The sequence below is a fragment of the Erpetoichthys calabaricus genome, chromosome 6 (genome assembly GCF_900747795.2).
Source record: "Erpetoichthys calabaricus chromosome 6, fErpCal1.3, whole genome shotgun sequence".
NCBI classification, from domain to species: domain Eukaryota; kingdom Metazoa; phylum Chordata; class Cladistia; order Polypteriformes; family Polypteridae; genus Erpetoichthys; species Erpetoichthys calabaricus.
The window spans coordinates 76,527,259-76,554,892 of NC_041399.2; the positions used below are offsets into that span (position 1 = coordinate 76,527,259).

The 27,634-nt window shown below is 36.9% G+C and overlaps 1 protein-coding gene across 1 annotated transcript in view; it reads left to right on the forward strand.

The window, feature by feature from the left end:
* lama1 (laminin, alpha 1) overlaps positions 1–27,634 on the forward strand; it is a 200,034-nt gene that overhangs the window by 145,869 nt on the left and 26,531 nt on the right. The window contains exons 40-50 of the mRNA XM_051928752.1: positions 1,711–1,855; positions 2,388–2,490; positions 7,596–7,712; positions 8,650–8,832; positions 9,231–9,385; positions 12,823–12,966; positions 13,264–13,397; positions 14,236–14,386; positions 16,707–16,831; positions 18,289–18,439; positions 26,204–26,348. Coding sequence (XP_051784712.1) covers positions 1,711–1,855; positions 2,388–2,490; positions 7,596–7,712; positions 8,650–8,832; positions 9,231–9,385; positions 12,823–12,966; positions 13,264–13,397; positions 14,236–14,386; positions 16,707–16,831; positions 18,289–18,439; positions 26,204–26,348 — 1,553 coding nt within the window. The remainder of the gene's footprint in view (positions 1–1,710; positions 1,856–2,387; positions 2,491–7,595; positions 7,713–8,649; positions 8,833–9,230; positions 9,386–12,822; positions 12,967–13,263; positions 13,398–14,235; positions 14,387–16,706; positions 16,832–18,288; positions 18,440–26,203; positions 26,349–27,634) is intronic.

Consider the following 27,634-nt stretch of genomic DNA (forward strand, 5'->3'; position numbering starts at 1 on the left):
GGGGTTGCGTTCCAGAGCCACCCGCGAAATAAGAAAATCCGCGAAGTAGAACCCATATGTTTATATGGTTATTTTTATATTGTCATGCTTGGGTCACAGATTTGCGCAGAAAAACAGGAGGTTGTAGAGAGACAGGAACGTTATTCAAACACTGCAAACAAACATTTGTCTCTTTTTCAAAAGTTTAAACTGTGCTCCATGACAAGACAGAGATGACAGTTCCATCTCACAATTAAAAGAATGCAAACATATCTTCCTCTTCAAAGGAGTGCGCGTCAGGAGCAGACAATGTCAGAGAGATAGAGAAAAGCAAACAAATCAATAGGGCTGTTTGGCTTTTAAGTATGCGAAGCACCGCGGCACAAAGCTGTTGAAGGCGGCAGCTCACACCCCCTCCATCAGGAGCAGAGAGAGAGATAGAGAGAGACAGAGTTTGTTTTTCAATCAAAAATCAATATGTGCCCTTCGAGCTTTTAAGTATGCGAAGCACTGTGCAGCATGTCACTTCAGGAAGCAGCTGCACAGAAGGTAGCAACGTGAAGATAATCTTTCAGCATTTTTAGACGAGCGTCCGTATCGTCTAGGTGTGCGAACAGCCCCCCTGCTCAATCCCCCTACGTCAGGATCAGAGAAAGTCAGCCCAAGAGAGAGAGAGAGAAAAGTCAGTTGGGTAGCTTCTCAGCCATCTGCCAATAGCGTCCCTTGTATGAAATCAACTGGGCAAACCAACTGAGGAAGCATGTACCAGAAATTAAAAGACCCATTGTCTGCAGAAATCCGCGAACCAGCAAAAAATCCGCGATATATATTTAAATATGCTTACATATAAAATCCGCGATGGAGTGAAGCCGCGAAAGGCGAAGCGCGATATAGCGAGGGATTACTGTACGCGAAAAATGGGGGTTTGAGGGGGTAGGGTGGCACAGTTGTTCCTTCATTACGCTATGAAGCTAGGTCACACAATATAGATAACCAATGTTGGGGTCCAACAGATGCTGTTCTGGGGAGCAAAACAATAACACCTGCACAGCAGTTTAAAAGTGCTTTGCAGAACCCAGTTCTTTGGATCAGATTCCCATTCTAGTCATTCTGTATGAAATACCTGAAGTATGTGTCTTCATTAAATAGATGCACAGTTGTATGCTAGTGTAACGTTTGAGATTCATAGATCAAAGCGAATTCCAGGCACTGTGAGGTAGCAGTGCAACTCATCATGCTTCTCTGTTGTAGTTCAAAGGATGACACTGTGATTTATTTATAGCTCTGCTGTTCAACATTTGGAGTGCAAAAATGATGCAGCACAGTCTTATGCTCAATTCCCACCTAGAGTGTCTGCTGTGTCAAGTTTTAAGGTCTCTCATTTCCTATTGGGTTACCTGTTTCTTCTCAAAATCTGAAGATATTCTGTTACAATGGTGATATGAAATTGGTAGAAGGACAATAATAGTTGCTGCTTTATGTTTGATTGTGTTTAGATGCCATTCTTTACTACCATCATGCACTTTTTTGACTTGGTGTTGACCTAGTTCATACTGCAGTGTTAATGTAACATCTCTAGAGAAGTACCATTTTTACCTTTATATCTTATATATGATCCAGAATATATCATTGAACCTGTACCATATTAATTGTTTTGTTAAATTGTCTCTGATATTAGTTTTTAGAGGTTTGCTCAGTCATGCTCTCATTGCAGTTTTTCTTAACCTATAGTTCTCTTGAAGATGTAAGGAATGTTTCAGTAAATGCAACAACTGCAGTCCATGCAAACTTGAACATCAAAAATAACATAGAGGAAGCAGAGAGAAAAGCAGAACAAGCTAATAGTACCGTAGCTGTTGTACTAGATCTGGTAAAGGTACTGCTTTATTTTTAAAAGTAATTTTTTTTCAAATAAATGTGGTTATTCTTTTTATCTCTTACATGAATTTTGTGAGAAAATGTTAAATTAACACTTTGTAAAATTTATATTTATGACACTGATAATTTAGCTTCCAAATTTGATTAATTTTACTATTAAACATTTAACATTTTATTTTAAAATTGTCAAGTTATTCTAATCTGCATACTGACATAATGTTATCTACCTGGCCAGAAGAGAAAATAAAAATATTTCCTTTAGTATTGTAACATATTAGGAAACATTTACGCTATGATTCCTGTTGAAATTAAATGATGATTTTTCTGTTAACATGTCTTATATTTATATAAAAATATGATCAGTTAATTAAAAATGTAATGCATTTATATAAGCATAACAAAACAATCACTACTTTCAAAGGTCTTTCAGTAAGCTGCAACAATGGAAGAAGAGTTAATGAGATTTAGAACTTTGAATGTGCACAGGAACTAAAAACATACATGGTAACAAAATGTTGTCTCTGTTTCAGTCACAGTTCAGTGAAGAATCTTTAAATGACAGTGGAATTCAGTCACTGTACCGTAGCTCCAAATTTCTGAATGAAGCAAACAATCTGAACATCAAGACTGATGGTAATCTTTTTATTAGTTAAACAAGGCAATACCCTGTGTTCTAAGTAAATCAATTAAGCTGTTTTATCTAAAAGTTTTACACAGAATGTCTTATAATGCAACTTACTTCAAAATGAAAAATTATTTTTTTGTTTTTCTACTTAAATACAGTCTAAATTGAGAAGACTATCAGGTTTAAAGGTCTTGCCATGTGTATGTAGTAACGTGAACCATTTACTTAAATGTCTTCTACAGATTAGTGACAACAGTACAGTACCAAAGAGAACAAACACACTATTTATCAAAAGCAAAGACAGACAATATGTGCAAGAACTACGAATGCAATTGTCAGTATGATTTTGAGATGCCATATAACCTATTGATAAAAGCTGAGTCCAAACCCCAGTATTGTGGGTGCTAATGATCCTATAAGATTAGCCAGAACTAAGGGAAGGAAGCAAATGCACAAGAGGCCTGAGGGTTTATCATACTTTTTGCTTTCCTAAGGTAGCATGTGACATATTTTATGTTTGTACAGACTTCACTATCCTCTGTAGTGCTTTGTAGCTGAGCTGCGCAAGTGCTGAACCAGAATGTCACGCAGCTAGAAAGTATACTAAACCCATAGATGTTGGCAAGCTTCAATAGAGACTTTTGGAATTACTCCATACATCTGAGGAGGTAAAGGAGTTAGCTATCATTAACACTAGAATTACCAAAGCCTACAAAAAAAACTCATAAATCCGGCCCACCTTAAATCCATTCACACTTTTCAGTTAGTGTCTTTTGACTTGTAAATGTGCCGATCAAAACAAGCAGCAAGCAGCCTACTATTCCATCCCCCCACTGCCACAGAACGGCCACAAAGTTCTCCCTGTTCCAGCCTTCATTATCTGGGAGTGAAGTACTGGAGTTTTAGAATGGAAATAATAGATTGTTATTTGGAACACATACATGTCACGTCTGTTCCGTTTCTACAATAATCTGTAAACACATCATTAAAACAGAAACGTTTTTCATATTTTAGTAATAAATGACAAAATGTAGACATAAGTCCTGCGGTGGGTTGGCACCCTGCCCGGGATTGGTTCCTGCCTTGTGCCCTGTGTTGGCTGGGATTGGCTCCAGCAGACCCCCGTGACCCTGTGTTCGGATTCAGCAGGTTGGAAAATGGATGGATGGATGGATGTAGACATAAACTATATAATGTGTAAAGCTTGAAGTCCAAAGATCAAATAAACACTTTCACAAAAGGTTCAGGGTGATGCCACAGCTTCCGTGGCACAGCGGTGAGAATTGCTGACTTATAATCAAGAGTCCCCCGGTTCGATCCTGACTGCCTCGTATATTTACCATTTTGAGTAGTGAGCTGCTCTTATTGTTAATATTATACAATAAACACATACATTTGATTTGCGTCTGTAACAGCCGCTGTAAATGTATAGTATTTGTAAAAGTTACCATTTTTTATTCTTATGGACTTTTAAATATCTTCATTTCGTCATCCAGAATTAATCATGTGATAATGGAGGCACTCTCGTGGGAAGGATTTTTTATCATAGAAAATAATTGTGGCATTAAATTCATCCAAGAGAGAAAATGTGGATGCAAATGGATTAGAGTTTAGTTTATAATCTGTAAATATCTGTATGCATCAACACTTTTTACATACATTACAAATGCTACTCTGTTCAGTTTTCAGTGCACCTCACTAATGGCTTTTAGTAACTTTAATTGCTGTCCTGAGCCTGTATCTGCTTTTCTTGTATGTTTAATGTCATTGATCTGAAATTCATTTTTGAGAACATTCAGTAAATTACAAAAGTTTCTAATGATCCTCAGTTTCTAATTAGTAGCTGAACAGATCACTTCATAGGTACTCAGTCATCCGTATGACAGTTACATGTTCATGCAGATATGATTGCTAATCTTTAAATATGTCACAGTTGAATGAAAACAATTCCTAAATATTTTCTGTATTGATTTGGTCCAGCACTGAATCTCTTTTGCTACTGACTCTTCATGCTTCAGTCTAGGTTTGTCACCTGGAATCAGGAGTACTGAGAGGTGATCTGACTGTCAAAAAGGAGGGCAGTCTTTTATCAGGTTGCATGGAATATCCAGATTGTTAGGCAGATTGGAGCATCTGAAATACTGATGAAAATTACAGAAAATATTAGGTTCACGGTCATAGTCAATAAGTTCTCAATATGTAAACATTTATATTCTGTAATGATATTGTATAGATTGTTTAGTGCAATGCTGGTGTTGCCTTATGGATGGGTGTAAATGGCAACTAAAAAAAAAACTGAAGAAGTATCTAGGAAGGTAAAAAGATGGCCCTTGATCATTAAGTACTCCAGATCAGTTGGGCAAATATTTGAGACAATTTTAAGTCCATCTGGTATGCATTAACATAAGACTGTTGCCACTGCATCTGCTTTTACCTGGCATTTCACTTAAGTCTATACAGCAGATAGAAAAAACATCTATCTGTGTCAAAGTGGCTGGTGTCTCAGGGGTCAGCCACAGGCAGTTCCTAGTGTTTGTCTGTGAGGCTGGCTTTTCTCTGATATATCCTAATTTGTTATCCAATCAGTGAACTTTGGTCAGAAAAATGCTGGGTAGAAGAGGTCAATAAATGTGTTGTTTTGTCTTAGCTGTATACCATTTTTATCCTCCTTTCCTGGATCTCTTTATCCAGATGTTCCCAGTTTAGTCATGCTCATTGTGTTGGCTATAGATAATGGATGATAACAGCTATGCATTTAACAGACTAAAAGCTGAATCATTTATACTTACTTTGTTGTTTAACAAATCATATCTAATACCTAAGGAAGATGACTACATAAATTTATCAAATCTTCAAGGACCAAAATACAACAGGTTGCTACTCTCAGATGCCTTGGTATATATACTGTATGTTATATTTTAATTTTTTCCTATAAATCTTAAAATGATTTACTTTTTTAATCAAACATTGTTTTTCTTTTTAAAACTAATTCTAGTTCTCTGTCCATCAACCCATTTTTGGAGATTGTCTTCAGAAATTCATGATTTTTATGTTTGTTTTGACTATGTTTCTTTGACTACTTTTTCTTATTTAGCCATAGGAAAAATATAATAAAATACAAAATTTTGGCAAAGATACAGTAGACCTCAAGCCTTGGAATTTCTTACTCAATAATACAGAGGCTAAACAGAGCAGCAGTGCAGCACTAAAAGAAAATAAGACCTGGATTTAATTTAACACTGAAGATGCAATGATGACAGATATTCCTTAGTTGAATGAAGTATCTTTTTTTAATAATTAACCGCTTGAACACATGAATTCACTTGGTTCAGGCCTTGTGTGGGCCTTTCATTTGGGGTCAGAGATGAAAGACTTTTGTAAACATTTTACAGTCACACTTACTTTGGGTTCAGCCCACATCTGACACCATCCATCCATCCATCCATTTTCTAACCCGCTGAATCCAAACACAGGGTCACGGGGGTCTGCTGGAGCCAATCCCAGCCAACACAGGGCACAAGGCAGGAAACAATCCTGGGCAGGGTGCCAACCCACCGCAGGACACACACAAACACACCCACACACCAAGCACACACTAAGGCCAATTTAGAATCGCCAATCCACCTAATTTGCATGTCTTTGGACTGTGGGAGGAAACCGGAGCCCCCGGAGGAAACCCACGCAGATACGGGGAGAACAAGCAAACTCCACGCAGGGAGGACCTGGGTCTCCTAACTGCAAGGCAGCAGCGCTACCACTGCGCCACCGTGCCGCCCCATCTGACACCACTAACACACAATTATATAAAGTACCGTATGTCAATACTTTATATTAAGTCTCTCTTATTCCAGTGTACTGACACTGTAGGTGCTTGGTGATTGGTTGCCTAATTTACAGTGCCTAAGCATTATTTATATAAACATATAGAATACACACACACACATATTGTATATATATAATATTGTTAATTATAGGGCTGCCATTAATGTGTGAGATTAACATGTTAAAATTTCAGTGATTTAACTTTTTTTAACGTGACACCTAAATGTGTTAATTAAATCTAGGTAATTTGACCTTGCTTCATTCATAGGGAGTGGAAGAAACAATGTCTGGTAAAAATGTTCTTGCACCTAGTTGCAATGCTACAGAATTCCTGTCTCTACACTGTGCAATCGTGTCCACTTTAACCTTGTTATTGTTATGCCTGAGATCACGTGTTTACCACTAGTCACATGCACACCTTTTTTCCCCCCCGAGTTTCATCATCTCCAATGAACAGCAGCTGCTGACGCAGCGTTTGCGGCAACAGGAGGGGCAGGATATGGGCTGTCAGAATGTGAAGTATGTAAAGAAGAAAGCGATTTGTCATGTTAATGACCGTTCTTCAGAAATGGAAGTACATGCTAGTTCTAGTGATAGTGAAGCATATTCTGATGCTTCTTCTGAACATGCATGGTGTAACAACAGCTTTGGATAACTTTCAAAGCTGCCATTCACTGATCTCCATGGTGCAAAACAGAGTCATCAGATATTGTGAAAATTAGTAGCAGCCAGAATATTCTTTTAATCTCCCTTTTCTCTCTCTCTCTCTCTCTCTCTCTCTCTCAGAGTAGATGGTTGAAGTGTCAGACTCTTTGTTGTTATTGCCTGATTTTTATTCAGCTTGCTCTTTCTGTTTGTCCTTGTAAAATTTTGCAGTTGATTTTTTACCCACTTTTACCAAACCAATTTCCTTCAAACTTTGCATGCATGCTGATCTCCTGTGCCAATGCAATATTTCATTAGTTTTGACCTCGGATGTGTACATTAATTATGTCAAATTTAAATTTCTCTCAGTGTGCAGTAGACATTGTGTTCATGAGTGTTAGTTACTGTTATCACTTTTTATGGGTTTGTGCACTGATGACTTTGATTTCAAAAGTGGAAAAAAAAGTGTTGCTAGTACCTGCAGATTCTGTTCATTTATAGCCTTGTTTTTCAATATATTCATTTTTGTTGGTTTAAAATTTATTATTACCTACTGCTTAATGGCTGCTCAAAATGTCTGGCCCAGTTAAATTAAAAAAAATAATTTCTATAATCATGATTTTCCCCTCTTTTCTTTGAAATATAGGTCTTATGAATGAGTTAAATGGTCTCAAAGAACAAGTGGAAGAAATTCAAGGAAACACTGAAAATATTACCAGAGCCTTCAAGAAACCCTTAGAACTTATAAATAGCTTGCCAAAGAGTAAGTTAAAACCTCTTCCCAACATTCATAGAAATTTTTGGAAACAGTAGGATTTTCCATTTAATGGAATTAAAATGTAATTTAATGTGTCTTTAATGTTTTTGTTGTAGTCCTTTTTTTTTAGAGTGAACAAAATATCACGTGTAGAAACAATGCAAAATCAAAGCTATAAGGATAAATATAAAGAAACCAAAGTGAAACCTGTTCATGTACTCTTAGGAATCCCTTCATAACCCAAAACAACGAAGTAATTTCCTCTAAAAAAAGTAATTATTTTGAACATATCCTCATCTGTAGACCCTAATTAATTTTTTTATCCCTTAACTCCTCTGGAGAAAGTAGACAATCCATTTCATATGTTGAGCACAGGAAGTTTCACAAATTATAGCAACATTTAATTCCACTTTTTCACATCTACTACAACATTGTTTCAGTCCTTCTAAACCTACAACACTGTGTCACTTAAGTAACTTTAGGATTTGACATTTCAGTTCACTACAATTTTGCTTCATTATTTTTTGTAACAAACAATATGTAGTTCTACTATGATAACTGAGTTTAAGGAAATATAAACTTCACAGCTAAGTTCTACTCTGAAGGCTCTGTCTCTCTCTTTCCTTCTCCTGACCCTAATCAAAACATGAAGAAATCAATTATTAATAATTAAATGTGAATAACATGTTAAATTTAACACAATTAGAGACAAATCAGCCAGTTTTTGATAAGTTTAACTAAATTTCATAATGTGCAATTGATGTGTTAGCTTTGAAAGAAAGACATGGATTTCCAAAATATAATTATAGATATAGGCTGTATGTGACTGGATGAAATGTGTATTAAGGTGCTGGTTAGCTGTGTCTGCTAAAGTTTCGTATTGATTTTCCACCATACTGTCCACGTTTTAAGAGCTGTTTGCAAAAACATTTCCATTTTACAGGCAATAGCAGCTTATTCTTGGACCTGAAAAATTCTGCAACTGGAGCAAATTCTTCAGTAACTGCCGCACTTCAGCAGCTGGAAGGCTTAAACCAGCAACTGGAAAGCTCCTCGGTGACAGTAGCAAAAGCTAGAAAAACAGTAAACACTACAAAATATCTTTTCAATGAGTCAGCAAAAACAGGTGAGGATGTCTACTACCTGAGGTGTACAGGTAGTATTTGCATAAGCCAGGCCTTTTGTTGGTGAATTAAAGTAAATAAAAATATAGTTATAAATACCTTATAGTAGAGCAGTGGTTAGCATTGATGTCTCACATCTCCAGGGATTTTGAGTTGGACTCCAAATCTGGTAAATGTCTGTATAAACTTTTCTTTGGGTACTTTAACCTTCCCATGTTTGTTTGATTGGCATCTCTGAATTGGTGTATATTTAAAAGTACTCTACTGTTCACTGTAATATTATAAGTTGTGCACAGTATTGTAAAGATACTGCTGGCACGTTCACCACATTCTTCTGTAATGGAAGAAGAGGCCCAACAGATGAATATTTACTTATTTTATCATTACTTTTTTTCCTCAGCAAATGCAGCTGAGAAGAAAGTTAAAGAAATCGAAATGCAAGCCAGTCTGTTGTTTGATCGTTTAAAACCACTAAAAATGCTGGAAGATAACCTGAGCAAAAATTTGTCAGAGATTAAGGAGCTCATCAACCAAGCACGAAAGCAGGCAGCTTCGGTAAGTTTGTGCTTTTTGTTTGTTTGATTCTAAGTTGGTTGATTTTATGTAAAAGCTATTAACTGGTGTGGAACGAGCCCCGGACACAGACAGGCAGACATGTTATTTTTGCACCACCACACGTTTATTTACACTAACTATTATTTACACAGTCCTTAAGTGCACCACAAACCCCAGTCTTCCCCAAAGTCCAGGCCAACCACTCTGCCTCTTCAGACCGCCTCCTTCTCTCTTTCTCCGACCTTGTCCTGCTTCCACCTGACTCCAGCCTCGAATGAAGGGAGGCGGCCCCTTTTATCCATACCCGGATGTGCTCCAGGTGTGCACCGCCAATCTTCCACCCGACACGCCCCAGTGTGGCGGAAGTGCCGGCTGTCTCCCCGGAAGCACTCCGGGTGTTCCCTCTCTTCTTCTCCCCAGCACTTCCTGGTGTGGTGGAAGTGCTGGGGTCCAGGGTCCATCAGGCACGGGGATGCCCCTGGGCGGTGACCACGGGCCCCTACAGGGTTGGGCTTCCAAGCCCTGTACCCGTGGCCCCCAATACAACCAGAGCGGACGCCCCCTCGTGTTCTGGAGGAGGTATGAACCCTCCTCCTGTCTTCCTGGGCGTCCCGGCCGGGCATGAACCCCAGCCGGGCGCCACACTGGTTATTCACGGCCCTAAGGTCTTGTTTGTTGTCTGGTACATGCTTGAAAACATTAAGGCCCAATAACAACATTGAACAGTGTTGTTTTTAAAATCTGATTTAGAAATAAATGTGTTTTTAAAACATGTACAGTAGATAGGTTCAAAATACTTTGTGTTTAATAACATTTAATACATAATTTGCATTATAACGTAAATGTCTTTTCTGCTGTATGAAACTAACGCACTTTTTTGGACTGTTACATTTTGAATATACATTTTAAATCCATTGACATTATTTAAATTTTCCATTCATTTTAAATCATTTCAAAACAAACCTCTCTGAATAGCACTCCATGTGTATCTTGAAATACTAGTGTCAGCTTTTTTAGGTGCGTTTGCCTTTATTGCGCCCAATCAGTTAAAGGTTCATATGCTAAGATAATATTGTTTTAAAGCAAAGAGACATCTACAGGAGGGTTGTGTGTATGTGTAATTTAAAGGGAGACGTTGTTCTTATAATTTCTGTTAATTCAGAATAGTGAGGACCAGCATATAGTAAAAATCTATTGGATCTGTCTTTCCTCATCTCAGGCATATCCTCTTTAATAAAATCCCTGTGTGTGTCCGTGTGTGTGTGTCTTCTGGTGAAGTGCGCATGCGCGGGGCACGGTGCGATGCGCGATATTACTGTCAGAGAAAGTTGAGGCGTTTTATGGAAATACAAACCAGTATTACAGCGAGAAGAAATTAAAGGTACACAATACAGTGACTCATATTACAGCCATATACAAGCCAGTATTACTGTCAGTGGAGATTAAAGGCATATTACCGACGCGCACGCCTGTATTACCGCCAGAGAAAATTAAAGGTATATTACGGACGTACAAGCCAGCGGACGTACAAGACAGTATTACTGTCACAGAAAATTAAAGACACACAATACACAGCGGCAGCCCACGAAGAACGGTCAGCTCAGCAAGTAAACATCAACAAAAGAAAGGCTGAAAGAAAGAAAAATGCGACCAACAAAAAGAATGAGGTCAAAGTCCCTTGCCATTTAATATAGACTGTTCCTACTAATGTTTATGCACTACTGTTCTAGCGCCTGTTATTGTAATGGGCTAAATGACTAGTAGGATATAATTGGGAGTAATTGTCTAGAATGTGTTTATGTGTCATATATTGGGTACATTAAACAAGATAGACAGCATTTAAGTGCCATAGGATATCTGAACATTGTTACCAGTCAGGTAAACCCCTTAATGGAAGCATGGTATCTATCTGTAAGATGTTTTTTTCAGCATGTTCCATGACAATAAATTCATTTTAACACAGAGATTCCCTCTGTCATCAAATCTCAATCCAGTCTAGCAATCTGGATAAACAATTTATTAGAAGAGGAGATCCATCATCAGCTAATTTTCAACAACTATGGGTCAGATTACCGTTAGTATAGGTTCAACATATTTGTGCAGCACCTTCAACAGAATCCCTCAATAAATTCTGTGAATTTGAGCTGTCCTGAGGGCGTACTGGAAACCAGCTAGTATTAGTTGGATGTACATACGGTTCAAGTTTGATTTATTTAATCATGTTTACACAAGAAAACATGAAACTTGCCTTCTCTGTTGCATCTAATAATGACAGAAAGAAATGAAACAAAACAAATAGAGACAAGACAGGCTAAGGTAAGACAATTTAATAATGCATATTTACACAAGGATTGTTATAGGATACATATCAAACTTTAATCATTTTCTACGATATTCTTTATTAAAAAGTTGTATGGCACTAGGAAAAAAGGAATTTCTGGAGCGATTTGTGTGGGTTTTCAAAGCAACTATCATTCCTGATTTCCTGAAGTTAAATTCTACATGTAATGGGTATCTGTCATCAGTTGAGATGATTTTCAGTTTCTTTAGCATTGTCCTCAGACACACACTTGCCAGATAATCTACATCAGTCCCAGTAACTTTAGCTGCATGCTTAGTAAACTGCTAGAGGTTTTTTTTTAAATTTTTTTTGTTAGACTACTAAACCAGGAAATGAAACTGTACGTGATAACAGACTGAATTATACAGTAATAAAAGGGCAACATGAGTTCTTTGTCTACTTTAAATAGTTTGATTTTACAGAGGAGAAATAAACACTGATTGCATTTAGAGAATATTTTTTTTGTATTTGCATTCCAGTTAAGATTGTTATCTAAGTTAGTTCCTAAGTATTTATATTCATTCACTATTTTTACCTCCTCCCCAAAAATAACAATGGGTGAATATATAGATTTCTGTCTCTTAAAATCAAATATCATTTTTTTGGTCTTTTTTACATTCAGAGTGAGAAAGTTTTTATTACACCAGTTTACCATACTGTCCACTTGATTTAGATAGTGGCTTTCATTCATTTAGTGTACCTGGAAAGGCATTTGGAGTCAGGGACAGAATTGCTCATTATTTCTTATTTCTGGAATTACAACTACATACTCTTAAGTGTTATAATTAAAATTCAAAAAATTAAAAGTTAAATTAAAAATTTGGTATTTTAAGTATATGATGCAACCAGCATGGTTTTACAGTCAGCCATTAGTATATAGCCTGAACAGGAATATTCACCACTAAATGAGAGCAAATCAACCTTTATAATTGTTTTGTTCTGTGAGAGAAACAAAGTATAATAAATACAAGTGGGTGCATCAATGTACGTAAAAATAATGAAAACTTAATATAAAAGTTAAGTTTTCAAATTAACTACCTGGGAACTGTACTTGCTGACTGCTGTGTAATTCATCTCTTGTTATTTTATCTTTTAGATAAAAGTAGCTGTATCTGCTAACAGAGATTGTGTACGATCTTACAAGCCAGAGATCACCTCAAGCAATTATAACACTCTGATTCTGACAGTAAAAACATCCGAGCCTGATAACCTGCTTTTCTATCTGGGCAGCAGCACCAATGTGAGTATGAAAATGATATTGAAAGGAAAAAAATGAAAAAGTCAGTGTAGACACAAATTGACATTTTGAAACTGTTGGTTATTTTTTTGTATATGTGTGAGTGCATAAACATAAAATGTACTGCAAGAAAAAGATGCCGTTTGAAATTAGTTGTTATTTTAACAAATGATCCTTGTCTCAATTGCATCAGTAAATTTTAGGATTTCTAACTTAGCCAATACTGAAACACTGAAAGACTGAATTTTGAAACACAAATGGTACTAAAGTACACTTTTTAATAAGCACTTCTTTTTGTAGGCTGATTTCATGGCATTGGAAACACGGAAGGGAAAGGTTTCATTTCTTTGGGATGTGGGTTCTGGGCCTGTGAGACTGGAATATCCTGATATTCAAATTGACAATGACAAGTGGCACAGTATTCATGCAACCAGGTAACAGATCACAATAAACCAATATTGAAAACCTCTTCAACCTTTCACTGTTATGCATAAAGTTCTTGTTATGTAAAAACTAGGAAAAATACAGTGTAGTGTACTGTATTTGTTTATATTTGGTTATTCTGTTTATAACAGAATTTTAAAAAAATAAATGAACACCTTTCATACTAGCAAAGATGCAAACTATGGTCATGTTTTTAATGATGTATTCACCAAACCACATTATGGAGTAATTATCCCAAATAAGATGCATAAAATGTTTTGTAAGTAAATGAACATTGTGTTAACGGAGTATGCATCTCACACAGTGAATAGGAAGAAAACTATTATTTGTTTATGTAGATCACAGTTTGCAAGCAGTAAATAAATAATAAGTTTTCAGTACAACACAGTAGAACGGTTTGCCTAAAACCTCATGTGATCACTCTTACTCTTGTGATCAGTTTCTTCAATTATTTCAGTAGCAGGTCTCCCTTTTTCACTACAATCGTGTCCTTAAAAATGCTTACATTATCTCATACAGATACCTTGATTTACATTAAAGATTTTAGTAAATATTTTACTGAGTTTAACACAAACCTTAATGCTTTTCTATTGCTCATTTTACACCTTTTTAATGACCCATTCCAAAAGTGTTCCTCTCATTCATAGAACATGTTGCTGATTGTTTTCTTTGATATAATACAGTTTTTATCTCTCCATACTGTTTGCTAATTTATTCTCAAAAATACTCCAAAAAATTCATAACTATTTGCGTTTTCATCTTTGCTGTCTAGTATATAAAGCTTGTTGATCTTTGACTGTATCTTACATCTTAACTATGAACTTTCAGGTTTGGAAGGACTGGTTCCATTTCTGTTGTTGACCTCAAATTATCTGATAAGCCAGCTGTGAAAACTGCAAGCTCACCAGGAATATCTACAGTTTTGGATATTAATAATTCAACATTTGTCTTTGTTGGTGGTCTTAGTGGTCAAGTACAGGTGTGCTATTTTTGTTACATTCTTTTTTATCTGTAAGGTGTTCTTTTCTCTCATAACTAGGGGGCTCCGCCCCCTGCTCGCTTCGCTCGCCAACCCCTGGCGTTGGGGCATGACAAAGAGTGAGATGTATGAATTAGATATAGAATAGTGTGCAGGTTTGGATGATGCCTATATAAATACAAAATAGAGTGTTTGGCATAGAGTAATGTTTTATAGGAATATTTCTCTGTATACAACATTAGTAGTAAAGATGGTGTCTAGTCTTTGAATGAGTCTTCCTTGGCATGGATCATTTTTAATTTTAACTTTAATGTGAGATGAACGTCGAACACATGAGAAGGCAAAATAAAGTTGTCCATGTCCAAAAACGGGTTCAGAGAGGTAGATGCCAACCTTGTCCATGGTTTGTCCTAGTGATTTGTTGCTGGTCATGGCAAATGCAGGTTTAATGGGGAACTGTCGGTGTTTCAATGTAAAAGGTAATTCTAGGTCAGAACTCGTAAGGTCAATTCCAAGAATGAGAACAGTATTGTTAGCAAGTGAATCTGAAAGAACTGTTGCTTGAATAACATCGTGTGTTATGGTGTTGACGACTAACCGTGTGCCATTGCATAAACCCTGTTTAGTGTTAAGGTTTCTTAATAGCATGATTATTGTTCCGTTTTTAAGGGTAAGGTTGTGTTGTGGTCATTCGTCCGGGTTAGGAGTGTTCAAATATTCTAATGGGAAATTCAGATGTTCATTGTCGTCATCAGAGTCAACTTTGTCAGAGCTTAGAAAGAGCCGTGTCTCTCCAGGAAGTAATGAAATGACCTGGTTAATAATGTGATTAACATTAATATTTTTTGGACATAATATAGTGCGTTGTGTTAACCACATATGCGAAAGCAGTATGGGCCATTGCCTTTTGGTGGCCTGATATGTACTCCGGTAGATGCAAAAGCAAATGAACTATTGTAGGATCTAATGCAGTTCATAAAGTTTTTACTTTCAGGCACATCCTTAGTTAGAAGCTTCTGTAGATATTCAGGATATGAATGTAAAGGAGGCAGTCTAATCTGCCCCCTTTTGACAACAACGTGTAAATTCATTATTTGTATTGCCAGTTGTTTCTTCTGTGAAGTTAAGTGAATGACAATGATTGCAAATGACATTCATTAATCCCAATGAATTTTCCTCAATAGTGGACTCATTATTGAAAGCGTTGTCAGCCAACTGGCGTAAGCGTTTAGCAGACGTCTGGTGTTGATGTCTGCGACGGGCATGTTTTGCTTGTGGAGTTTGAGTGCCGCGTTGTTGCATGTCCATTATTTGTGACGCGCTATTTTTGAGTTTTAATTGATCCGCCTCCGCTTTGCGCAAAGTCCGTTTCACTCTACGTCGTGCATTGTTTGTATCGTGCCTTGTCCGTTTTTGTATGTCGGTCAGTTGAGCTTTCTGCTTTTTGAGTCCTGCTTGCTTGTTTTCTGGCCGGTCATATGCGCGTTGCTTTGCTCCCTTTTTTGCATGTCTGAGACGCAAGCTCTTTCTTTTGAAATCGTGCTTGTTTTGATGCAGCACTTTGAGACGCGCGCCGTATGCATCTACGTTCAATGTGTCTGTTCATTTGGGCACGTCTCTGTAACGGGGTTACTTGAGCTTTGCGTTTTTTGATCCGAGACATTTTTTCTCACGTATTTTCCGAAGCGCATTGTATGCGCCGCCGTGTATTCTTTTTGTTTCATTCGTGTTCGTGTGTTTGGTTCCGTTATCTGATCCGAATCGTTTTGTACCCGTGACCGTGTGTTCCTCAGCGTGCGAAATATGTATAAGTATTAAGGAGGATCGCACTCACTGTTAATATGGAGCCTTTTCTCCAGTTGAACGGTTAATAGTGCTTTATTTTAATGAGATCCACCTATGCTGCCTAGTGTGAAGGTTTTGAGATGACGTATGTTTAATATGGACGTTTCCTTTAGATATGTGGCTTTGGGTGTCACTTCTTATTGATTGGGGGTGGGGGGGTGGGTGGGTGAGGATTGTTGTTGAGCGAGCGTCTTCTTTCGTTTTGTGTTCCAGGGGCTTGTTGAATCCCCCTCTTTGTGTGTGTCCCGTCCGTTGCTTGTAGGGTGTGTGGGGTGGTTTTGTGTTCTTTTTTTTTGTGTTCCAGGGGCTTGTTAAATCCCCCTCTTGGTGTGTATCCCGTCCGCCCTTTCTTGCGCCTGCGCAGTACGTCTTTTTGCAGCTACGGCCCATGGCCGGATGTGCCTGCGTCCATCATCCGGTTTAGCATTCTCGGTTAGTAATATGGATATTTATATTTTTCATTATGTTTTAATAGAAACCAGTGGCTGTAAAAGTTACACATTTCAAAGGATGTATGGGAGAGGCTTCTCTCAATGGAAAAAATATCGGGCTGTGGAACTATGCACAAAGGGAAGGTGCATGCAGAGGCTGCTTCATCACGTAAGTCACTTCTTTGCTAGAGTAATTCAATGATTGTAATGCTGGTCAGTTTTTCAGTATCATAAAAAAATAAAATCTACTGTATATACCAAATATCTAACATGTGACTTAAAAACTTGGCAACTACGTTTCTAACATTTCAGTATACTTTCATCATCAGTTTCACATTTTTAACTTTTTTAACATGTCAAGCTCTAAAAATGTTTGTTACTGTGTATTTTTTGATTTGACAGGAAACCAAGTTCAGTTATCCCTTACAGTTTGGGAAGCACAGGACCCTTGCGAACGGGAAAATCCGCAAATACATTTTGGGTCCATGACTACTGTGTATTCTCAGTTTATTGCGTTAAATAAGATGCAAAAAGTTATAAGAAGTGTATGATAGAAAGATCACTGTACAAACAAATCATGTGTGTGAGGCTGGCTGCCATGACAAATATGCATAGCGTTTGCCCAGACAAAAGTGCGTAGTTCAACAGTTCTTTTGTGAAATGTAAGTTTTGTAATAAAATTTATGATAATAAACAACAAAAATTATTTTTATTACAGTTACAAAAAAAAAATCCAACAAAACACTAAAAACAAAACAATAAACACAACATAGTCCAGTTTTGCAGATGCAGATGATAGTGGTGTTGTTATGAAATGAAATCCCCTGTGAACAGCTGTTATGTAAAGCTTTGTCCTATCCTTATGCCTACAGTATGTATGTAAAGATTTGTAGAAGTTGGGAGCACTTCCAGAAGAAGACATTTACCAACCTAGATGAAATGAGGCAAACAAGCGGGCACAGGACAAAAAACATAAATTGTAAAATTGTAATCCTATTCTTGCAATTGTAATCCAGTTGCGCAGTAAAGCAATGAAACAAAAACACACCACCATTTGTGATCCTCTTTGCTTCTTATGGTTCAGTTTTAAAATTAGTGCACTCATCTTTCACCCAGCAGCCATCGCGGCAACTGCCATAGCTGCCCAATGATGCGGTACTCCAGGGTTTGCTGGGATTTGTAGTGCATTTAAGTAGCGCTGCTACAGCACCATCTGCTATCACAGTAGATCACAAATTAATTTCCATTTAATTATTGATGACAGACCTGCAAATAGGCAGATCTACAAATCGTAAACCTATGAACCATAAGGACCAACCTATTCTATTTAAATTTCTGTAACCAGAGATGAACACACAAAAGTTTATGCTGTTTTCATGTCATATGTAGTTTAAAATTAATTGATAAAATGTTACATATAAAATTTAACTTGATGCAATAACATTATTATAATTTGTAGGGCATGAAAAATGTAGGTATTTGTTATATTAACAAATACAATTAACATTTTTAAAATTCGATTAGACCTAAAGATCATTGCAAATACAAAAGTTCCTTGAATAAGTTATTCAGTTGGGTTTCTTGTGATAACTACAGCTTGTAATTATCCCAAATCTTGACATTTAGTCCACAGGATGACGACACTTCCTTCCACTTTGATGGCAGTGGTTATTCTGTTGTTGAGAAAGCCCTTTATTCAACAAGAACTCAACTTGGGATGCTTTTCAAAACCTTCTCATCAAATGGCTTACTGCTTTACCTGTCTTCAAATGGAACGGTATGCATATTGTTTTATTAAAACTTTATTTATGAAGATACAGAATCAATACAAGAAGTTATGAGACAATGCAAATTCTTTACATTAAAACCCAACCAATATCTTATTTCCATACATGTTTCCCTGTGTTTTCCCTTATCTATTTTTTCCATTTTTTCAGTCTTCAATCAAAGGACCTCTCATCCTTATAATCATTTCTATTACTTCTTTTTACATGCCTTTTTTTCAAATCTTAACTTTTTTCTTTTCACCCAATGCAGTATCCTTCCAAAATTTTTGGTTATTAAAATGTTTTCAAAAGTATTCTGAATTTTTCAAATCTGTATATCTTCAGTCTGATAAAGGCTAAATTCTCAAAATCTCTTGATTGTTTAAAAGCTCACAACAAAATCATATTGTAAGGTAAACTTGTTTGCTCATCATACAGTATTTGAGAAACTCTCTTTTGTATATTCTTTTCAGGTCAACATTCCAAAAATGTATTTTATGGACTTTTTTCATCACATCCATTCCTTAAGCACAAATTTATATATAATGTTTCTACAAATTCCAGTTTACTAACAACATCCCCATAATAATTAACTAGTTTAAATCTGTTAGCCACTTCTCCAGTTCATTGGGCTACACGTCTTTCCAAAACCCTCCTCACAAGCCTAGTTGGTATAACTACTTTGTTCTCGTTCCCTCTTTTACTTCCTCATATTCTATAATAGAAGGCATATCTCTGCTTTCTCAAAGATCTGGTACATATACTGGTACAAGTTTTGTTTTTCTGTATCCTTGAGACCACTTGAAACCTGTAAAAAACTGACATTTGTATGCAATTACTGGATTTGGATCCAAAAATATAATTAAAAAAAAACGGAAACCACAAATATTCTCAGCATCTGTACTCTCATCTAATATTCATCTTTCTATATGTGACCATCTGAGAGTCTATAGCAGCCACCCATAATGAAATTTCATACAGTTGGGTCCATAAATATTTGGACAGAGACAACTTTTTTCTGATTTTGGTTCTGTACATTACCACAATGAATTTTAAATGAAACAACTCAGATGCAGTTGAAGTGCAGACTTTCAGCTTTAATTCAGTGGGGTGAACAAAACGATTGCATAAAAATGTGAGGCAACTAAAGCATTTTTTTAACACAATCCCTTCATTTCAGGGGCTCAAAAGTAATTGGACAAATTAAATAACTGGAAATAAAATGTTCATTTCTAATACTTGGTTGAAAACCCTTTGCTGGGAATGACAGCCTGAAGTCTTGAACTCATTGACATCACCAGATGCTGGGTTTCCTCCTTTTTAATGCTCTGCCAGGCCTTTACTGCAGCGGCTTTCAGTTGCTGTTTGTTTGTGGGCCTTTCTGTCTGAAGTTTAGTCTTCAACAAGTGAAATGCATGCTCAATTGGGTTAAGATCAGGGGCCTCACGTATAAACGGTGCGTACGCACAGAAATGTTGCGTACTCCCGTTTCCACGCTCAAATCGCGATGTATAAAACCTAAACTTGGCGTAAAGCCACACACATTTCCATGGTAACTCATACCTTGGCGTACGCAATTTCTCCGCTCGGTTTTGCAGACTGGCGGCACCCAGCGTCAAAGCAGTGCTAGTGTTCCTGTGTGGTAACCCTTTCTTTCTTAGCTCCACATTCCTGACGTGGCTTTATAAATACACTGAAACTAACTGCATATTGTTTATTAGTGTAATGCATCTGATTGTAATTAACCTGCAGCAATATAGTGGTCCAGGGAATAGCCATAGTATTCCAAATACCATAACTGCTTTAGCGTTGTAACTCTCACTGCATCTTCTTCTTTCAGCTGCTTCCGTTAAGGGTTGCCACAGCAGATCATCTTTTTTCATATTACTCTCACTGCACCACTCAGAGTATTTATATCACTGTATCTGAGTGGGGAATCACAGCAGCAGCTGATCGGAAAGAGAAATATCGGTATACAGCATGAAGCAGATGCTGCCTGAGCCATGGCAAAATGCTTCAGAGACTTCTCAGTACGGACTTCGCGGTTTAGAAAAGGTTTCATCCCAAGAACTCTAAACGCACTCAATCAGTCCAACAAATGCTCCTTGTAGAACTGTTTACTTATAAGTACAATTACCTCACTGTAAACTTACACTACAGTTATAATATTGCACAACCTGCGCTACTTTATAAAGCGCGTATGATGACAATATCATTTTTAAGATGAAATGCAGCAAAATATGTTGCTTATAGTATACAGATAAAACTTTAACTTCATTTAAATAATCTGTATTGTTAATAATTAAACATGTGAGGACACGGTGCCGCAGCGTATAGCTAGTTCACGGATAGCTCCTACCTTGCGCTGTATTCTTGCTGGTGCTGACGCGACACTGGAAGGATAGACGGATAGAATAATTAAACATGTACTACGAACATATTTCAGTGTTCCTTAAAAGTTTTGAAGAATCGGCGTTATAAGCTTACAAATGGCTTCACGTCTATTACAGAGCTGATTGTGTGGCGATTGGGTATTTGGAGAAAGAAAAGTAAGTACAGGAATTGGAGGTTAGTACGTTTGAAAGAGACAGTACTGCTGTAATAAATTATTTCATTGAAGGTCGCACATGGAGCCGCAAGCATCTTGCGTGAGACATGAACAATCAGTGTGCCACCTTGTTCCCATGTTTAATAACATGCTTTAACTCCTATCATCATGAAAATGATATCATGTATACATCTCAGTATTTTAATTATTCAGAGAGCTGTAATATCTCGAATGTAATGGATTCTGTGTCCTGTCGGAGAAAGAGAAAGAATGGAAGCACGTAGTGATTCACACACATAGAGCACATAGAAGATCAAATACAGAACAACGCATTTAACGTGCTACTTGAGAAACTAGTAAAATAAACGATTTTAAGATGAAGTTTATGATGTTCTACTTTAATGGCAAAATAAACTATGTGATTAAAGTGGAAATTTCGAGATTAAAGTTGACATTTCGTGCTTTTTTCCCACTGTGTGCCTATTTTTTTTGTCTGTACCCTAATAAGCTTTCATATGACACTCAGACGGTGGGCTACGACTTGCCTTTTCACGGCGACTTTGATATGTGATTTCTTTTTTATTTCGGGCACTGTGTGATTTTGTGAACTTGATCTTTCGAGTTTCTCCAACACTTTGTCACTCGATCAACTTTCTTTTGTTGATTATACCACTGTTTAAACCAACAAATAGTACGTTTTTCCTTTGCCTCCACTTGGTATTTGCTGAAATTCTTATATTTTTCCCTGTGCTTTTCCCATTGTCTTTTCACAGAAGGCTATTTATATTGATTTGCATATTCAAAGAGGCGTAATTCTGGGAGGAGTTGGGGCGGGACAGAAGGCGCGTGCACGTGCGTTACTTTTCACGCTGATCGGGATTTATGTAGTGGAAGAACGTGAAAGTTTGCGTGCGCACAGATTCCTGCATCTGGATTTTTCTGTGTGTCTACACACAATCCCGCTTTTGTGCTTACGCCATGTTATAGTGTGAGTTCTACGCACAGCGTTTTATATGAAGCCCCAGGTGACTGAGTTGGCCATTCAAGAATTTTCCACTTCTTTGCTTTAATAAACTCCTGGGTTGCTTTCGCTGTATGTTTTAGGTCATTGTCCATCTGTATCATGAAATGCCGCCCAATCAATTTGACTGCATTTAGCTGGATTTGAGCAGACAGTATGTCTCTGAACACCTCAGAATTCATTAGGCTACTTCTTTCCTGTGTCACATCATCAATAAACATTAGTGCCCCAGTGCCACTGGCAGCCATGCACGCCCAAGCCATCACACTGCCTCTACCGTGTTTTACAGATGATGTGGTATGCTTTGGATAATGAGCTGTTCCACGCCTTCTCCATACTTTTTTCTTGCCATCATTCTGGTAGAGATTGATCTTGGTTTCATCTGTCCAAAGAATGTTTTTCCAGAACTGTGCTGGCTTTTTTAGATGTTCTTTAGCAAAGTCCAATCTAGCCTTTCTATTCTTGAGGCTTATGAGTGGTTTGCACCTTGCAGTGCACCCTCTGTTTTTACTTTCATGCAGTCTTCTCTTTATGGTAGACTTTCGATACGCCTACCCTCCGGAGAGTGTTGTTCACCTGGTTGGCTGTTGTGAAGGGGTTTCTCTTCACCATGGAAATGATTCTGCGATCATCCACCACTGTTGTCTTCCGTGGACGTCCAGGTCTTTTTGTGTTGCTGAGTTCACCAGTGCTTGCTTTCTTTCTCAGGATGTACCAAACTGTAGATTTTGCCACTCGTAATATTGTAGTAATTTCTTGGATGGGTTTTTTCTGTCTTCGCAGCTTAAGGATGGCTTCTTTCACCTGCATGGAGAGCTCCTTTGACCGCATGTTGTCTGTTCACAGCAAAATCTTCCACATGCAAGCACCGCACCTCAAATCAACTCCAACTCTATCTGCTTAATTGATAATGACATAACGATGGACTTGCCCACACCTGCCCATGAAATAGCCTTTGAGTCAATTGTCCAATTACTTTTGAGCCCCTGAAATGAAGGGATTGTGTTAAAAAAAAATGCTTTAGGTGCCTCACATTTTTATGCAATCGTTTTGTTCACCCCACTGAATTAAAGCTGAAAGTCTGCACTTCAACTGCATCTGAGTTGTTTCATTTAAAATTCATTGTAGTAATGTACAGAACCAAAATTAGAAAAAAGTTGTCTCTGTCCAAATATTTATGGACCTAACTGTAAATGAACATTTCTAAAACTAATTTCAACATCCTGTAAAAACTATTCATAACTGGTATTCATAACTAGCCGATGCCCACTGTAGCATACGGCGGTTGTAAGAATAGGAACGGAAACGGTGAGAAAGGAATTCAGAAATCAAGAAGAAATAAATACTTCTTGAAAGACGCAGTTGTGAATTGGTGTTTTGGTGGAGACAACAGATAATGAGTCGAAAGATCTAACCCTAGAAAAAGCCACGTACAACTGACAGTGGCTGAAGACTGGTATCAGGTTTGTGCTCTGGTCTTTGGGTATCCGACAATGCATTTAGAATTTCCGGCCAAGCAGGATTACATGTGAAAGTGATAAATAAATCAGGCTTTCTGAATTTATGTACTATGGCCATGGCATCCTGATAGTTTTGTTGTATGTATCTTGGACTTCCTGGAAATGTGGACGGTAGTATGATCATTTTACCTATACGTACGTTGTTATTTTCAGCGTTTGCTTACAGTGCGTCTGATAGTCCTTTGTATTGTTCCACGCACAGATCTTGTTGAATGTAATCTGAGATAGATGAGATGCGCGCCCTCTGTTTTAACATACGCATCTATGACTTACTGTTGGAATAGTTTGCTGCTGAAGTGCAAAATACGAAATGTATTTCTCATTGCTAATCTGTACGTGTAAAATTGGCATTGAGTAAGCCTTATTCGCTTGGCGGTTCTTTCATCGTCGTAAATCCTGCCTAGGGTTTTCCTTGAGAACAATTCATACAGATGCTGTTGGATTGGACTGAGTGATTTCATGCATGTGTTTGTATGATTTAGTGAAGGGGTTGATGGTTCTGAGCATGGAATCTAGCTGGAGAAGTAAATTTTCACTGCATGCAGAGTTTGCTTTATTTTGTAAGCGTACTTCAGTAGCTTGCGCTCTGTCAAAAACATACAACTGTCCATATCCTGGAGAGGTAGAAGTGTTAGCGTATAGTGGAGAGATTTGGTAATAAATTTGCCTGTGTATTTTAAAACAGTATGGTCCGTGGCCAGGAGGTTGAGTTATCTGTGCACCCATGGAAGCAAACGCTAGAGAAGAGTTGTATTCTCGAATGTGTTCACGATAGTTTTTAGCTACTGATGTTTGCTGTGTAAGAAGCTGTTGTAAAGACACAGGTGGCTCCCGCAAAAGTGGTAAAGCTACTTTACCGGTAGTGAGAGTGCATTGCCTTCGTCAACTGTTTGTGTCAAGAAATAACCCACTGATAGGAACAGGCAGTTGCTGGATCCCAGAATAGAGATGACGTTGTACAAAAACCCGTTGACAGAGAAAATACTGTCATTCATTTTATAACAAAGGCTTAGGAAACAACCGTCGCAGTATAATGAAAATAGCAAAGTGTATGGGAGGCCGTAGGCAGTGTGGGGAAGGGTTTGGAAGAGGACGAATAGGAATCGAGAAATGCCGTGTTGGCTGCGTGTGGGCGGGACCAGTTTTCAAGAGGAGCTGCAGGCAGTGTGGGGTAGGGTTTGGAAGAGGACGAATAGGAATCGAGAAATGCCATGTCAGTTGTGTGTGGGTGGGACCGGTTTTGAAGTGGAAGCAGGACGAACCAGAAGAGAAATATATATGAGATTTTCTAATGCATTTATCCTATACCCTACAGTCCATACACCAAACATGCATCCACTTCAAAAAATGTATTATTGCTGACTTAACCATTTTCAGTTCACAATACTGATATAAATGAATGCAAAATGCTGTACGCAAGATTTGTAGTAAGGATACTTTTTAGTGAGGGTTAATGAAAAAGACTTTATAAAACAGCATGCTAATCAGATTTAAAGAAAATATGCAATCTGGCCATACATCTGTGTCTGTTTAAATACTTCTACATACCAAATCATAGTACTGTATTTCTGCTTAAGTTTGTTTTTTATATGAAATTTCCTTTACGTCAGTCCTGGATGGCATTGTGTTTATTATAGTATTGTATTTTATGAGTCACAAATAGGATTCCAAATTTTTAAAACATCTTTATTTATTTATATATATATATATATATATATATATACACACACACATTTTTTACATTTAATTTATTAAATGTCCAATGGAAATTTTTTCCTTATATTTACTTTTTGAACAATAATGCAGTATTCATATTCTGCCTCATATTCCTTGTGTTTTTTTTCATAAATCAACAAATTGGCATGCATAATTTAAAAAGAAATCATAAAGTATTTACTGCAAACATTTGTTTGACTCAAAATAGGCTCCTTGTAATCTACAGACCATGTAAAGTATTGCTTTTAGGAAGGGCAGAGCACAGTTTATTGCCTTATAATTCTGAATCAATCTAAAAAAACTGCTGCTGCAACAAAAATAATGTTTAATCTAACAGAAACAATAATATGTGTTCCAGGGTTTCTCAAAAAAGCAGATTGAAATGTGTAAACAGTGAGTTTCATTAAGCAACAGACCGATTTTCAGTCATGAACTAGCTTATGGATAGGAAACAGATTTCAGAGAAAAGCCTGCAGGCCTCTAACTCTGACATCTTAAACATTTACAGGTGTTACTAGAGAGCACTAGACTCAGAAAATGGCAGTTTAGCTGTGGTTAAGAGCCTATCTGAAGAGTGCTTTAGCGGTTATAGTTTATTTGGCTTGTTGTGATTATGTATTTGTGATTAGCTGAAACTTTATTCTTTTATTATTCTAATAGCACACTGGTGAGATCATAACTAGAAAATACTAAGAAAACATTTTGAGATCAGTATGTAAACTTTTGTAGCATAAAGTTTATTCATCCTGCATTTCTATAATAAAACTTAAATTTTAAAGTATACTTTATACATCACTGCTAACTGAGATTCAGTGTGCATTTTTCTTTACTGCATAAAATCTACTAAGTAATTAATGTCTTTCCTTCTTTCAAAGAAATAAAACCTCAATATCTATATCACTTTTTAAATTTATTTTGTAAGTCTATTTTGTGACCAAGTCATTCTGAACTATTGTCCACTCTTTTTCAGAGAGATTTCCTGTCTATTGAGCTGGTAGATGGAAAAGTAAAACTAACCTTTGACCTTGGAGGTGGACCACTCACCCTTGAAACTGACAAAAGATACAACAATGGCAATTGGTATAAAGTTGCTTTCCATCGTAACAGAAAAACAGGTATATTATAAAATGTTAAGAGATGTAGCTCACTTAGCTATACTTTCTATTACAGTAAATCTCAGACAGGTTTATTAATTCTTGTGGGTTTTGCTGCTGTTTTGCTAGATGTAACATATTTTGTTGTTCAGCATCCCACAGAAAAAGGCAAAAACGCTAGTTTTCTTGTAAATGTCTATATTAATTAAAAATATTGAACTTGGTTTCATCTAAAAGATAAAGTTTTTGTGTTTGTTATTCATTATTATATTTATAAGAGTAGTGGGGTCAGTAGTTAAGGGTGTTGCCTCATAATTTCATATACCTGGGTTCAGTTATTTGATCAGTACTTTAGTGTCTTTAAATTACCATTAATTAATATGTTTGTTTAACCCGGAGTTGTAAAGTACTTGGTATAAGTATATATCTTGTTTGTGTTTATGAATGTCCCCACTGATGGACTAGCATCCTGTTAGATTTGGATTCTGCTATATATTTTTTGCATTAGAAAAAATGGATGATGGATTTTTATCGGGGACCTGAAAACCTTAACAGAAAAAGAGATTTATTTTGGCACTAAAATAAAATTACTTTACCAGTCTTTTTGGATGAAATGCTTAAAATTGAGTGCTGCCTGAAGTGTATGCAAAGATTTTAGGTATTGGACTTGATGACAAGATGACAAGGCCATGTATTGTATAACAAATTTGTTTTACCAAAATGAAATTTCTGAGGCACTACCCTTTTTTGTTAAACAGACTTGTATTCAGGAATTCTAACAAATATACACTTCAGATTTTTAAGTTTTCATTTACATAAAATAAGAGTATTTAATTACTATAGTGGTGACCGAGTTGGTGCAATGAGTATAATCTCTCTCTCTGTCTTTGTTGGTATAACATGTGTTTTTTGGATTCACCCAGATTGGCCAGTTGCCCCCTTATTACAACTCAAAAATCTTTTTAAACCATTTTGTTGTCACAAACTGGCTTTGCTTTTTTATTTTGTCTTGAACATAAACAGTATTAAGTTCAGTTTAACACGGCTGGTATAGCCAATAAGTCAGAATATGCATATCTAATAAACTGTATCCTTCTTGAACATTTTCTCATACAATTTCCAGCTTCCATGTTCATCATCTTTTACAGGACAAACAAAGAAGAAACCTTTATTTGTATATTTCCCCACTAATATCAGAGCTATTCTAAAATGTTTCACCAGTGCAGAAATATGTGTCTGTTGTTATGTATAATTCCTATAATGGGAGTACAGATAAGTAAAGTTTGTTAAGATGGGGTAACAAAGTG